The sequence below is a fragment of the Bubalus bubalis genome, chromosome 14 (assembly GCF_019923935.1).
Source record: "Bubalus bubalis isolate 160015118507 breed Murrah chromosome 14, NDDB_SH_1, whole genome shotgun sequence".
NCBI classification, from domain to species: Eukaryota; Metazoa; Chordata; class Mammalia; order Artiodactyla; family Bovidae; genus Bubalus; species Bubalus bubalis.
The window spans coordinates 25,046,448-25,061,298 of record NC_059170.1 but is presented as its reverse complement, the minus strand read 5'-3'; the positions used below and the strand labels follow the sequence as shown (position 1 = coordinate 25,061,298).

At 53.0% G+C, this 14,851-nt stretch overlaps 1 protein-coding gene across 7 annotated transcripts; it reads left to right on the top strand.

Moving 5' to 3' along the window:
• The first annotated feature begins 4,498 nt into the window (after positions 1–4,498).
• ZBP1 (Z-DNA binding protein 1) lies at positions 4,499–14,426 on the top strand. Of its 7 annotated transcripts, none has more exons than XM_044927793.2 (9): positions 4,500–4,742; positions 4,950–5,359; positions 7,313–7,522; positions 8,281–8,346; positions 8,745–8,918; positions 10,090–10,251; positions 11,305–11,508; positions 12,528–12,740; positions 14,022–14,426. In XM_044927793.2, the coding sequence occupies exons 2-9, from the start codon at positions 5,332–5,334 to the stop codon at positions 14,171–14,173; spliced, it is 1,209 nt and encodes a 402-aa protein (XP_044783728.2). In that variant the 5' UTR covers positions 4,500–4,742; positions 4,950–5,331; the 3' UTR covers positions 14,174–14,426. The 7 variants fall into 7 exon arrangements, with proteins under 7 accessions (XP_044783725.2, XP_044783728.2, XP_044783727.2 ...); XM_044927792.2 differs by having other exon boundaries at positions 4,822–5,359; XM_044927790.2 differs by lacking the exon at positions 4,950–5,359 and having other exon boundaries at positions 4,499–4,742; positions 10,093–10,251.
• Positions 14,427–14,851: the final 425 nt, after the last annotated feature.

The following is a 14,851-nucleotide window of genomic DNA, read 5'->3' as shown; positions in this document are numbered from 1 at the left end:
AAAACCAGATGAGTGAATGGACCTGCTTTGTCATTCAGAGAGGGACAGATGGGGGTCACAGTATGAAGACACAACAGTGCCTGCTCACGGAGCACACACTTTGCTCCCAGTGCTCTGCTGGGACCTTCCAGGGGATGATCTCAGGGAAGCTTGCAAAGAAAGACCCCCGGCAGGGCTGCTACGATCCCCTTTCTCCAAGGGAGAAATCGAAGCTCAGAAAAAGTAGTGAGGGGTTCAGGGCATAGAGCCACAAGATTAGAACCCCGGAACAGAATCCCAAGTCTGTCCAACTCCAGGAGACAGTGATGGCCCAAGGAGCCTCCCTGACCTGTTCCTTGAAGGGCAGTGAAGGTAGCCTGGGGAAGACAGCTTTAGGGGCAGAACCTTCGGAAGCTGCACAGAGAACCCGCTGCCTCCCGTAGCCCCTGGTCTGGTCTTTGTTCCTCGCCCTCTACCATAGCTCTTGAGATCTTGTGTAATCTCTGTCTCCCTCTGGCCACCTCTGGTCCTCTGACCTTTGCCCCTGGACAAAGGCAGTAATTATTGTCCCCACTTGGTGCCTTCAGACCTTTCCACTCCCTCCCCCTGAGGTGATTTCACAGAGAAACCATGATCATAAGATTCAGGCTGCCTGGTAGAAAGGAGACTGCGTTTTGCCAACAGAATGTGCAGCAAAAATATCTCTCTTTTAAAAGGGAGAAAGAGAGAGAAATTTAAAGACTCAAGATCAGTAACATGTAATTATCATCTGGTTGGGGCGGAGAATTCTAATAGTTTCCAGAAAAACACAAGCAATGAAAAAGGAGTGAGCTTTTCAAGGCAAAAATGTACCTGGGCTCCAGCAGGCAGTGGCGCCATTTTGAAACTCCTGTGGCCTTTGAGGTCCTTCCCAGGGAGAGCAGGGAGCTCCTAGCATCCTCTCCCCTTTTGTCTTCCACCCTGGACGGGAGTCTCTGACAGTGTAGGAACTACCTGTGAGCCAGCCTTAGACCTGCTCAATACAGAAGCTCCGCTGAACAGATGTGCTTCAAAGCATAGAGGAGGTTTCCCTGCTCCTTTCTTGGGGTGAAAACAGCTTCAAAATGGCAGGGACAGCTAAGTATCTTCCAATATCTTATCCCCTATTTGGAAGTTAATCAATCCCCCAGTGTTAGCTAGGTAGCATGGTAGCCCAGAATAAAGACCTTCTTTCCCAGCCTCCCTCCTGGGCTCTGAGACTGAGGGATGTCAGGGGAATGTCTGTGCAATTTGTGAGTGTTCTTAAAGGAGAGATACTTATTCTTCTTCCCTTGCTTCCTTCCTCCTGTGAGGAATGGAGTTGTGATGGCTGGAGCTTGAGCAGCCATCTTAGAACATAAAGCCCACAAATGGCAGAGCAACAAAATAGAAGGGGCCTGGGTCTCAACACTGTGGTGCTGGGCTACCTACCAGACTGTTATAGGAGAAAGAAAGAAGTTTCTGTATAGTGTAAGTCACTGATATTTCAGTGAAAGACCATCCTTATAGTCAAAATTACCTTGAAACTCTCTTAAGTAGAGAAGAGGAAATGCAAGCTAATTAAAACTTTAACAGTAAGAACCCCATTCAATGTGGTAAGATGTTCACAGCAGGTTCATGGTTTCCATTCCAGGTGTACCATGGAACGCTAAGGAAGGAGGACCCATCTACATTAAATTGTTTTTTTTTCTTTCTCTTTCTCACTTGCTTTTTTTTTTTTTTTTTTTTTTGCCTAGTGTCTAAACTTGGGCTCTCCTGGCATCTCAGCTCATAAAGAATCTGCCTACAATGCAGGAGACCCTGGTTCAATTCCTGGGTCGGAAAGATCCCCTGGAGAAGGGATAGGCCACCCACTCCAGTATTCTTGGGCTTCCCTGGTGGCTCAGACAGTAAAGAATCCACCTGCAATTCAGGATACCTGGGTTTGATCCCTGGGTTGGGAAGATCCCCTGAAGGAGGGCATGGCAACTCACTCCAGGATTCTTGCCTGGAGAATTCCACGGACAGAGGAGCCTGGCAGCCTACAGTCCATTGGGTCGCAAAGAGTCAAACACGACTGAACAACTAAGCACAGCACAGTGTCTAAAGTTATGTTATGGAGATCTATCAATCACATGGCACTTTCTAAATGATGCAAATTTTATAAACACCTACTAAGTGACAGATAAACATGCTTTTTCTTATCTGTTATTTCTGCTTTATAATTAAACCAAGGCTCAGAGAGGAAGCGACACACTGTTAGGGAGAAGAAGGGTTGCAGCTCAGAGGTGGGTGATGGGGACACAGGGTCACCCGAACACGTGCATACAGACACAGACCAGAAGCAGCTGACCCCCAGATCAGACTCTAGTGTGACCTGCAAACCCACCAGGTACCCAGGCCTAGGTCCAAGTCGGAGTGTCCACACTAAGGTCCACATGGCTGAGAAGCCAGAATATGGTCAGACTGAGTTGGGGTTATCCTAGGATGGGGGCAGGTGAGAGCCACCCCCGCTAAATGAGAGGAACTGGGCAAAGGGAGCCGGGACTCAGTGAGCGGGCGCCACCTAGTGGCCAGTCCCGGCGTGGCGCCTCCCAGCCGCCCACAGTGACTCAGCCTGAGCCTGAGTTCAGAAGACACCTGACAATCCCTCCCAAAACACCCAATTAATCCTCATTTAAAATGAACGTTGTTAACGCACATAGAGGCACACGTTTCTTCTGTTTTACATTCAGTTCCGTTCAGTTCAGTTCAGTCGTTCAGTCGTGTCCGACTCTCTGCGACCCCATGAATTGCAGCACACCAGGCCTCCCTGTCCATCACCAACTCCCAGAGTTCACTCAGACTCACGTCCATTGAGTTGGTGATGCCATCCAGCCATCTCATCCTCTGTCGTCCCCTTCTCCTCCTGACATTAAAAAGGAGCAAAAACATCATTGCAGCTTCCTATTTTTATTGAGTTGTCCAACACTTCACCTCTGGTTCAGGTGAAGTCCTCTGGGACTTCCAGCCCTGCCTCCCAAGATGGGGACTTAATTGATCTGAGAGTGGACAGGGCATCGGGATTTTTCTTGCTTGCTCTGCAAATGTTGCAGGGATAAACCACTTCTGGCTCCACGTTGGAACTGTTTCCACTTTGCTCTCTGTTGCTTTTGTTGTTATACTCACGCATAATGGCCTGCCTCAGAATCCTGTCCCCTCTGCCTGACTATTAAACTAGAGTGCCTTTGTTCAGAACCCTGTCCACCTGTAGATGGCAGGAAGGAAGAAATGAACACATCCCCTTCCTGAGGCTTGCCATTCTAGGAGATGTTTGCAAGATTAATGGCCTTTTTACTTTGTTTCCTCATCTCCCTCCACCTCTGATCTGTGAAAGAACCTAGCATCCAGACCCCATAAGATGGTTAAGACAATTGTATGCCATCTTTTAGGTCAGCTGGCTCTCCAAATAAAGTTGTACTTCTTGCCTCCACACCTTGTCTCTGATTCATTGGCCTGCTGTGCAGTTAGCCAGGAGAACCTGGACTCGGGAACACAAAGACAACTTTGAGATAAGCCTTCGGGGCCCTTTCCATGGCTGTACTTGTTCCCAAGTGCCTCCCTTTGCAGAAATGCTGGGGATGGTGTCCTCCTGGGAGCCTGGGACTGGCACCCACTCCTTGGCCTCAACTGAGACCCTGAGCCCTTGACCCTCTGGGCTGCCTCGCACAAAGCCCTTCACCTCTGTTGGCCTCAGTTTCCCCTTCCGTCACCTGGACTGAGCAGTGTCCCTGAACTGTTTGGGGAGGTCAGTGGCCCCTGTAAGAAGTTTCAGAAGCGATGGGTCTTTTTTCCAGAACCAGGTCAGTGGGTGCCCAGCTGTGTCCATGGCTGTAGAGGTGCCTGAATTAACCCTTTTAGTCCTCGCCACCACCTCTTGAGGTCACTCCTTTTATTGGCCCATTTCATAGATGAGAAAACTAAGACATAAATAGGTAGAATAACCTGCCCAAGGTCCCACAGCCAGTAAATGGTGGGGCTGAGTTAGAACCTGAGCATCTCTGTGACCTTGGACAAGTGGCCTCATTGACCCAAGCCTCAGTTTCCTGAGAAAAGAGACCCTAACTAGACCCTAACCTGTAGATGAGTCAGGGGCACATGAGCTTGGAAAGTACATAGTAGGTACTCATTAAAGAGAGTCCTCCTTTTTTTTTAACTAGAGGATAATTGCTTTTCAAAGTTGTGGTCTCTGCCGTACATCAACACTGTCGTCGGTTTGATATGCACACACTTATGTGGTTTTGATGATCACAGGTGCTCAGCCACCCACCCACCCAGGTATCTTGGCCTGTGGCTGGGGGAGTCAAGGTGGACAGCGGTGGGAAACCCCCCAGCCCCAGAAGCAGCTCTGGTCTCCTCCATCTCAGCAGCTCCCTACCAATATCTAGTAGAAAGCATAACTGTGTCTTGCTCAATTCAGCTTTCGATTTTGTTTCTCTGAAAAACCACACATAGAAGTTTCATTTTCATTTTCTCCAGAGACTGATCAAGTTGGCTGCCTAGGGCCCCATTTCCGGGTGTGAACAGCTGACAGCTGACAGCCGTCCGGATGAAGCTGGAGTGTCTTCACAGCTGCCAGAAGCACCAGCCTGGCCCACAAGAGTACACCCAGCCTTGACCGGACCCACCTTCTGCAGGCCCCAGGGTCAGAGCCTGCTGCTGACTCCAAATCTCCCAGGCAGCTGCTGCCAGAATGGCCGAGGTCCCTGCTGGCCCAGGAGACACAGGTACTTTTTTCCCTCTAAGGACCCATGGGAGTGCCCGGGTGGGACTTAAATTTTCTTCTGGTTCCTTTTCTTGGTTCAGATGACAACCACGATAGGCTAATATCTAAAGGCACAACCGTAAGAAAGAGAGGGAGAGAGCATTGCATCGGGTTCAGAGCCTTGCTCTACACCAGGCATCTTGCAACACGCTCCGTGTGCGTTTTGCAGGAACCCTCAGGGGAAGCCCACTGAGGTTCCCACCTCACTCCTGAGATCACAGGCGGCACAGGTGAAATAACTCAGGGGACCACGGCTGAGCTTGGGGCCTGAACACCCTTCTTCACTTTCATTTTGAAGAAGGAGAGAAGTTGCTTTGCTAAGACTGGCAAGTGCTTATACGTGGCTTTCCTCCTGCTACTGTTCTTTTATTGAACAGCACACACAAAACTTAACTGGCACTGAACAGAGCTGTTTTCTAGGGTCCCCACTGAAAGCATGTGGGCTGGGGGCTGAGGCGCTTTTCGTCTGTCTTTGTTCTGTGATCAATAACTATCTGAACCTCACCACGCTCTGAAGTAGTCATGAATCTCACCATTTCAAAGAAGGGGAAATGGAGACCCAGAGAGGTCACACAGCTGGTAGGTGGCAGAGTTTTGGCTCAAACCCAGGAAAATATGTTGTGTCAGGGAGGGGGGTTAACTGGGAGTGGCTCAGGATCCCAGGCTGGTTGGTTCCCAGGTTCCTGTTATATTTTCCCAAGGAGACAGACATGTCAGGGGCACTGGGTAACTGAATTTAACTTGTTCCCCAGCAGGTTTTCCTTTTAACTGATCCCTCATCCCATTTTGCAATTTCTGGTTCAGCAGCCAGAAGACTCAGTGGGGGAGGCAAGCCCAGCCTTCACTGCATGGACCCCATTTTCTCTTTGGGGTCAGGGGACTGCAGGAGGAGGAAGAGAGAGAGGCGCACCCAGGAGCAGGTTTTTCAGGAATCAAAACTCTTTTCATGGCTAGGCAAAGCATCAGTGGGTTGGACGGGTATGACAGTCTCGGGGGTAGTGTTTAGTGAGTGAAGTTCAGGCTGGGTGACCCCAGGGGTTGTAATGCCCATCACCTGCCCCCAGAAAGATGCAAACATTCCATCCACAAGAGCAAGCCACACTGCCCAGCGCAGAGCTGGTAAACAGGTCATCCCCTAGTGCTGCCCACTCAGAATCCAGCAAGAACCCAGAGGTCAAAGGGTTGGGCTGCTGCCCTGGAAGGGTAACTTGGCCTTCCCAAGAAAGGCCCTGCTTTGCATTCCCACGGTGTTCTCAGGGGCAGACACTTTCTCTCCCAGCTCCATGCACTGCTGGCTCAGCGTCCACCAGTTCTCTCAGTCCCCGCAGGGCAGCTGGCTTGGGTTTATGGGAGCCTGCCTGGGAGGATTGGGGCCATTTGGAAAGTTCCTCTTTGAGCCTTGAGGCATCCTGCTTAGGACCATTAACTCTGGCAGAGGGGAGGCAGAAACAGAGGCCTTGGAGGAGCGCCCATCCCCTGCCCAGGCCATCTGAGCACACACCTATCCAGTAGTGGACACTCACTCTTTCATCCAGTCAAATGCTGTTAATAGTTCCTGAGACCCTACTGCATGCCTGGCCCATGGCTAGACACAGAACCACTACAGTGAACCTGGCAATCACAGCAGCGGATCCCTGGGGACACTCTGCAGGGGACCCACACAGGACCAGCGTCCCACCTGCTCAGGGCACTCAGGACAGCCTTCCAGCATTGGAGTCTGAGTAAGAACTCACAGTGGACAGGTGGAGGGGGGGGAGAGCACACCTGGCAAAGGGAACGGCATGTGCAAAGGCCCAGGGGTGAGTATGGCTGAAAGGAATTCAAACAGGTTGGCACTTGAAGGGCAGTTGAGGGTGGGTAAAGATGAGGCTAGCAGAACCCGTTCTGCCAGCCAAGAGGAGGGTGGACTGGAGGGAACCTGGGGTGGGTGGAACTGCTGTCATCGAGGGGATGCTGACAAGGAGTGGGGAGTGGAGGAGGAGAAAAGGAGAAGAAGGGGTTGAGAGAATCTGGAGCAGTACCACCAGGACTCCATGGTTGGGCAGCACGGTGAAAGCTCTGTTTCTGAACGCCTGCTGGGTTTCTGATGGGGATGAACAGTGACATCGCCCCTGTGGATGGTGAGCCCGAGGAGCAGATTCCACAGGGTGGGGTGGATGGGGGATGGAGAGCACCAGGGACAGGCCTCACTCCCCCCGCTCCTCTGCTCCGCCCTTACCCTCCTGCAACCTGCGGCCTCCACTCTCCTCTGCTCTGAGGACACCTGAGAGCTGACTGTTCCCAAACGTCCTCCAGTGCTCACACAGGCGGGGGACACTCGGAAGGCCTGGCAGCTCCTCTGGCCACCAGACTGTCCGGCCCAGGTCATTTCTGAGCAGCCCACGCACCCCTCCCTAAGCAGAGACACTGATGGATGTCTACTTTGACCTCTGTTCCTCCGTCTGCCCTGGATCCCTCTGTGAGGGCTCCTGACGGCCCAGACTGGGTCGTGGGGACCTCAGTTCTGTCTCTGCCCCTGTCTTGCTCTCCCAGACCTTGAGCAGAAGATTCTGGAGGTATTGAGGGATGCTGGCTCCCCTGTGAAGACTGCCCAACTGTTAAAGAAATTGCAAGTGCCCAAGAAGAAGCTCAACCAGCTCCTCCACAAGATGAAGCAGGAGTCAAAAGGAGTCATGCTCGCAGGCCCTGCGACGTGGTGCTTGGGCGACGGCGGGACCAAAGAAGTGGTTCCCACAGAGCGGGGTAACCTGTCACCGGCGGCGGGGGAGGTGGGGGTGCGGGACCCAGCATGAGCGGTCCTGGTAGCGGCCAAGCCCAGATTTGGACCTGGGTTCAAGTACGGGCTCTGCCCTTGAGGGTGCATGCCATGTTCTCACTGCATCCTGATTTCTTTCTCTGGCCAATGGAGTCGAGAGGATTTGATGCAAAGGGCTAAGCCCATGCCAGCACATAGTAGGTGCTCAGCCAAACTTTAATAATGATGTTTATGACACTACCAACGACATGATAATAACTGAAGTCTTAGCATCGCATGAGATCCACTTCTCTGGTTCTGCGGCCCATGGACCTAAACAGCTGACATGTGTCAAGTACTTACAAAAAGCTGTTGCAGGACCAGGGTTGGGGGAGGTGGGGCTCAAAGTGAAAGTGTTAGTCGCTCAGTCATGTCCAACTCTTTGCGACACCATGGACTGTAGCCCATCAGGCTCCTCTGTCCATGGAATTCTCCAGGCAAGAATACTGGAGTGGGTAGCTGTTCCCTTCTCGAGGGGATCTTCCCAACCTAGGGATTGAAACCAGGTCTCCCATATTTACAGTCTGAGCCACCAGGGAAGCCCAGAAGGGCATGGGGCAGGATTTGAAGCTAAGTTCCTTTAACTCTAGAATCTGAGTTTGGAGATCCGTGTGCTGGGTCCTCTACAGAGCAGCCCACCTTTGTCTGGCAGAATCCACGTCCCCTCTCCCGTTCCTTCACCCCCTGACCGTCTTTCTTTCTCCAGCGGAGAGGCCCCAGCAAGACGCAGTTGCAATTCCAAAGAAGCCGGGCCCCCAGCTCAGTAAACAGGGTAAGCATCCTGGTTTCATTCAGCGCCAGTTCCCTCTGCCCCCAGACTCTCACGGTCATTCAGGAAGCTACACGTGTCCAGCGACAACCACCCCACCCACTGAAAGGTCCCCCCACTGCACACAGTGTTCAGAGGCAAGGCTCTGTCTCTTGGGGAGAGGCTAAGTGACTGAGAAATCATTTGTCTGATGAATGGTTAGCATTTGCTGTGCACTTAGCATGGGCAGGCACTGTTCAGAACCCCTGAAGAGAATTCCCAACCCCCAGAACGACCTCTGTGGTGCAGTAATATTATTGTGTCCATTTCACAGATGAGGAAAATGGGCACAGGGGCTGGTAAGCAGGGGAGTAGATCCAGCCTCCAGGGTCCTCTTTAACCACTGGCCTCCCACCTCCCAGAGGAAGAGATCTACCAGTTTCTGGAAGCCCATGGGCCCCATAAAGCCCTGATGATCGCCAAGGCCCTGGGGATGAAGACAGCAAAGGAAGTCAACCCAGACTTGTATGCAATGAGGGACAAGCACCTCCTGGACTTTGACCAGAAATCAAACTCTTGGACAATTTATCGATCAGGTAGGCCCTTACTCTGGACAGGGTAGAGGGCAGAGCTGTGAAGAGAAATTGTAACACTCAAGCCCTGGTCCTTGCCGGGCTCCTGCTAAGTACTCTGGCTGCCCCACCTTGTCAGAAGCTGGAGTCTTGCTGACCTGTCCCTGGCAGGGGATTCCAGGAGGGAGGGGAATGCTGGTGGGAGTAACCAAGGAGGGCTTCCTGGAGGTGGGGTCCACCCCTGACTGTATCAACCCTGGGACACAGGTCTCAGTTTGAGTTTGCTAACAGTTTTCTGTAAGCATTTTGCCCAACTTGGAGTTTTAAAGTTGTTGAAGGAGTCGGCTAGGCTGGGCTTACATACCCACAGGTGGAGTCCCAGAACTGACTTAGGCATTACAAACAGCAGGCCCAAGGCCTAGAGACTCCAGTACTTTTAGGGGGTCACCAAATGGTCCAATTTCTCTTTAAATTGGAAGAAAAAAATGGATATCATAGTAAGAATGAATAGCTAATAATTCCAGCTGATTTATATTTGCCTTTATCCCAACACAGTCATTAAATGCAATTTTAAATACTTTTTATGGAGTTGAGGGCTCACAAAGACACAAGAGCCAAGGGCCCACGAAGGTGGGAATGTGGCCCTTTGTGTGGAGCCCATGTGGAGCTAACACCCCTGCTTATGGCACCCAAGGAGGGCCTCAGCATCTTAAAGGCTAGATGTTAAACAGTGGTGACTTCTCCAAATTCTTAAAAATGCCTTGTGAACCAAACAGAGCTTTTCCCATGGTTAGAAGCAGCCCGTGGACAGCTCCCTAAAGGGAGAGAGGAAAGGTCCCGAGAGGAAAGGTCCCTATAGGAAAGCAGAGGTTAGAGCCGTGGTTTCCTCGCAGTGGGAGGGGGCAGAGAGTGCAAGCAGGCACCAGCTGCCCTCCCGTGGTGGCAGAGGACACATGGGTAGGGTGGCCTGTGGGACAAAGTACAAGTTTACCTGCAGCGTTTGGTAAACACTCTGGCTCCTGGGGCCCACCTGGGCCCACTGACTCAGAACCCCAGGGTGGGCCCCCAGGAATTCGTGTTTTAACCAGCCCCCCCCACCCCGCCCACCCAGGAGATTCTGGTGCTGTGGACTAGTATTTGGAACTTCCGACCCCTTGAGAGGCACAAAAGGATTGAGTGGAATATTATTTTGCAGAAGGTTCTAGAAATCAGTCCACCCCAGTTATTTACCAGCAAAATCCAATCAACATGATCTGTCAGAAGGGACCAAACAGCCACATTTCCATCCAGAACTGTGAAGATATCCAGATTGGACACGGGAATCTCCTAGTGAGACAAATGGGCTCTGCAGAAAACGGTGAGTCCTCTGAGATGCCTGGGAGAGGGGTCCTGTCCATCTGGGTGGGGTGAGGAGCAGGGGGTGCATGTCTCCAGGGAGAAAGGGCAGCTATCAGATTTCCAAGGTCCTTTCTGGCTTCCCCAAGAATCAGGCTGTCTCTCCTTGTGCCTGGATCAAACCCTTCCTGCATTCCCTTTACTCTGCCATCTTTTGCCACATTTTCCACAAGAAACAACTTCATTCCTTCTCTCTCACTAAGATGGCACAAGGCATCATTGTAACATTGTGTTTGTTCCAAGACACTGTTTCTTCCCTCATGTTAGCATTTCACAAACTGGGATCCCTCTTACTGGGTACATCCTGGCTTTGATGAAATAACAGTAAGCAAGTGAGTACCTACTCCGTACCAGGCACTGTGGGGAGAGGGGACAGGGCCACCTCTCAGTCCAGCTATGGGACATGAATGAAAGCATTGACCCCAAATTTGGGACACCCCTTTGACCTCGAGAAAGCCCTTCCCCGCTCTGGGCCACAGTTTCCTTAACTGTGAAATGAGGAACTTTGTTCTAGACTCTAAATCAGCCTTTCCCCACCTTCAGTCCTCTGAGCTCCACCTTCCGTAATTTTGGCTGAGTCCTTGGCTGACTGTTAATTCGGTGTTGCTAAATGGTTTACCTTTTATTCTACTCAAATTCATTTTAAAGTAAACTTTTACAGCATTTCCTTGAAAACCACAAAGGTCACCCCAAGGAGACTTTTCCCCAATAGACCCAGAGGGGTGAGAATGGCTAGGAACAGAGGGCGAGCTCAGTATTTGGGTTTTCAATGCCCCATTGACACCCCAGGCATCCCAGTTATAAAACCCTGGAAACCCACGCTAACTGTTCTGCTGATCCACCTGCTCTTCAATTCAGAGCCTAAAGTAGTCACTCCCAGTCTGCTGGTGTCCAGAAAGAATTCAGAGTCCTGTCTCCTCTGTCTGGATTTATCTGTGTGCATGGTGGGGAGGGGGTGGGAAGAGCAGTACCAGAGGGTGGGGGTTAAGGGTCATGTTTCCATGTCCTCTACCAGGCTCCACGGCTCCCTCCTACCTCCCTCCAATGGCTTCTGCTGATCCCTCAACTCTGGATTCCCTGGCTGGATCCTGGGGGCCCCAGGACATCCGGATGGAGAAGTCTGTGCTCAGGCGAGTTCAGATGGGGCATGGCAATGAGATGAGACTTCACAGCAACCCAGCCAAGGGCTCTGCCCGCGGTGCCTGTGACAGCCCCCCAGGTAATGGGACAGTGGGCTGCCATCCTGCCCTCACCACACCCCATCTGGCCTCCTCGATACATGGGACTTGAGCCAGTCCTTGTGGGGAGAGGCATGATGGGAAATTCTTTCCATCCCACCAGGAGGCTGTCCACAGAGTAGAGCAAGGGGGTCTGGCAGAGTTAACACTAGGGTTCCCATTCCTGCTACCCACCTAGGAAACCTCAATGGCTTCATCTCTGCAATGGGCAGGGATCATTTCCTGGGCCAGATGAAGTGGAGACAAAGGAGATGGCTGGGTTGGAAAGGCATCTAAGGAGCCACCTAGGTGCTGTTGACCAGAGGGCTGAGGCGAAGTCCTCGCTGACACTGGGCATCCAGAGACAGGCTGGGGGAGATGCAGCAGAGAGGCCTGGGAGAGGAGGAGCCCCAGGGATGCCAGGGCACAAGTTTCCAGAAGAGAAGAGGCTGTGAGATCAAGGGAGGGTCACAGGGTCTGGCAACAAGGGGTCTGTAGTGACCTGAGGGGCCAGAAGGAGCGAGGGCAGTGGAAGGAGGTGAGACAGAGCGTGGCCAGCTCTCTTCTGAAGTTTGGCAGGGGAGGCAGGAGCAAGATGGCAGGGGCTGGGGACTGGGCTGGGGGTCACGTGAAGATTCTAACTGAAGATGGTGATGGTGTTCCAGAGTTGCCAGAAGGCAGGCAGCAGAGAGACAGGGACAAGGGTCCGCGGGGGCAGTAGTTGAGTGCCCAGGGAGGCACAGAGGACCAGGTCAGTGGGGATGGGCAGCAGGAGGAGGGGAACTCAAGCTGGCAGACCCAGGGGCCAAGAGAACTGGCAGCCCAGGCACATGAAAGGAACATACAGAGGCACCATGTGAGGCCACATGTCTGCCCATGACAGAGCATGGCACAGACCACTGCAGGAAGGCTCCAGGAGGATGGTCAGCTGTGCAGCACCTGGGAGCCAGGTCGGAGGTCAGGCCTGCTGTCCAGCTGCTCACAACCCCTCCCCGAATCCCTTTCTATGACCGACCTGCAGCCTCTGTCTTGGGCACCAGCCCAGAAGCTTCCATCGAAATTCAAATCCCTGAACCAGGACCTCAGTCTGAAGGGGTCACCTCCCAGAGAGTCCACATTCGCTCCTGCTTCCTCGAGGACACCACTGTCGGCAACAGCAACAGGATGATGGTCCACCCAGGGGCAGCTGATGTCAAGGGAGTCAAAAGGCCTGGGGAAACAGGAGGGGACGCAGGTGAGCCTGGGGCAGGGCGGGACCCGCATGCTCTTTCTCTTACTCACTCAACAGTCATGAATCTCCTGTTTCCTGGAGTCTGGGAGGCAGGAGAATCATGACAGAAGTGGAGTCCACCTAACCCATCACTCAGCTGGGAGCCTTTGCTTCCCCATCTATAAGTTGAGGGTTAGAGGAGCCCATGGCCCCTGGGCTGTGGGGAGGACTGGATGCACTCCACTCACTGCTGCGGCACCTGGACCAGACCAGTGACATGTTTGTGAGGCCCGGTGCGGCAAGAAAAAGCAAGGCTCCTTGTTCAAAACTTAGGAAGAATTTCAAGACAAAGACACGAGAGTGGTAAGCCGAACACAGGCCCATCTGAAGGCCTGTGTGGCCACCCAAGCCACATGCCATGAGGCTGGGCTGCCTTGGAACCTTCTGGAACACGATCCCTCCTCTATTCGTAGTCACCCAGCTCACTAATTCTTCCCCACAAATAACACTGTAGCCACCTTACGCTTCTCCCACATCTTCATTTATTAGGAAGAAGTCATTCATTCATTCATTCATTCACCCACTTTGGCCCCACTCCTGCACGCAAACCCTCCCCATCCCTGGAGATACAGCTAAGAGCACAAAGAGACAAATACACCCCACTCATGAGATAAGAGTCCAGTAGCGAGTAGAGACTAGCCTTTTGAGACCAGCACCAAAAAGAACTATAAAATGGGAGGCAGAGTGTGACCTAGTAGACGTGCCTTAGCCAGGCCCACAGAGAAGCTCAGGATGAGGTGGCATCTGTGCCCAGGCCTGCAGGAAGGGAGGAACCAGACAAGCATAGATGTGGGAAGAGCACTGCAGGCAGAGGGAACAGCAAGTGCAAAGGCCCTGAGATGGGAACAAGGTCCAGAACCACACACATGAGCCCAGAGAGCAGAGGGCTGTGATCCAATAGGCAAGGCTGGGTCTCTCCCTGCTGGGAAGCCCAAGAGAAAGGTCTGGGTCTTATCTGAAGTAAGCTGGGGTGGCCTGGGGGGTTGGAGCAGGGGGCAACATGATGTGGGGCACAATTTAAAAGTCTGACCAAAGATAATCTGAAATCAAAGGGGGCAGAAGAAGTGGGAGCAGTGGTCTGGAGGAGAAAGAATGGGGCTTCGGACATGGGGACATGAGGTCATCCACCCGTGAAGCCCGCACCCCAGGCAGCGGCTTCAGCAACCATGAACCAAGTCACCTCGGTTGTTCAGTTGTTCGTGGGGAGGCGGCTGACGTGTTCCTGGTGTCCCCTCTCTTCCCCAGAGCCTCCCCACCGAGATGCACCATCCAGAAGCGAGGTCCCTCCTGTTGGCAGTCAGGCCGACCCCGTCAGCGCTGAGACGCTCATCTCAGAAAAGCTGACAGCGATGACCCTTGAGAGGCGTGGCTCCGAAAGGACAGAAGACACCTGCTGAGTGAAGGACCCGAAGAGCCGGTGTCCCGGGGCGGGGGCGGGGGTGGAACTCAGAGCAAACAGCCTGGAGGCAGACGCACACAGAAAGAGCCTGGGGGAGGGTGAGCTCTCTGCTGCCATAAATGTCATTTTTTACCTTCTCGCCTCCGGACACACGACCACTGTGGGTCAGCATTTGGGCTGGACCCGGCGTGGTGCGAGGGCTGTGTCGAGGCAGTCTGAGTGCAGCTTGGAATAGAGTTTCCAGACCCAGAGTACTGCAGAAAGGAGTGAGTTTATTAAGAACAAAGACCAGAAATAACGTGGGCACTGCGATCACAGTGGGCCGTCAAGTCCCGACAGGCCTGGGCAGTTGCTGTCCGGGTGCTGCCCGCTCCCTGAGCTGTGGCCAGGTTTGTCCTGCCCTGTCTGGGGCTGCTCGCTCGATGGCTGCTCTGCTTCCTGTCACCAGACTCAGTTCCTCCGGCCACCCCTGCCCCTAACATCCATCCCCGCTGTGTGACCCCTCAACCTGATGGGCAGAGACTGCTCTGGTTGGGGCCATGGGATGGGGGGAGGGGGCGCAGAGGGCAAGACTGGCACCCACAGCATGTGGACAGGAAGAGAAGCTAGGGGGAAGACACTGGGGTCTGGAAACTAGACTTGGCCTGGACGGTGCTGGCTCCGCACCCCGTGGGGC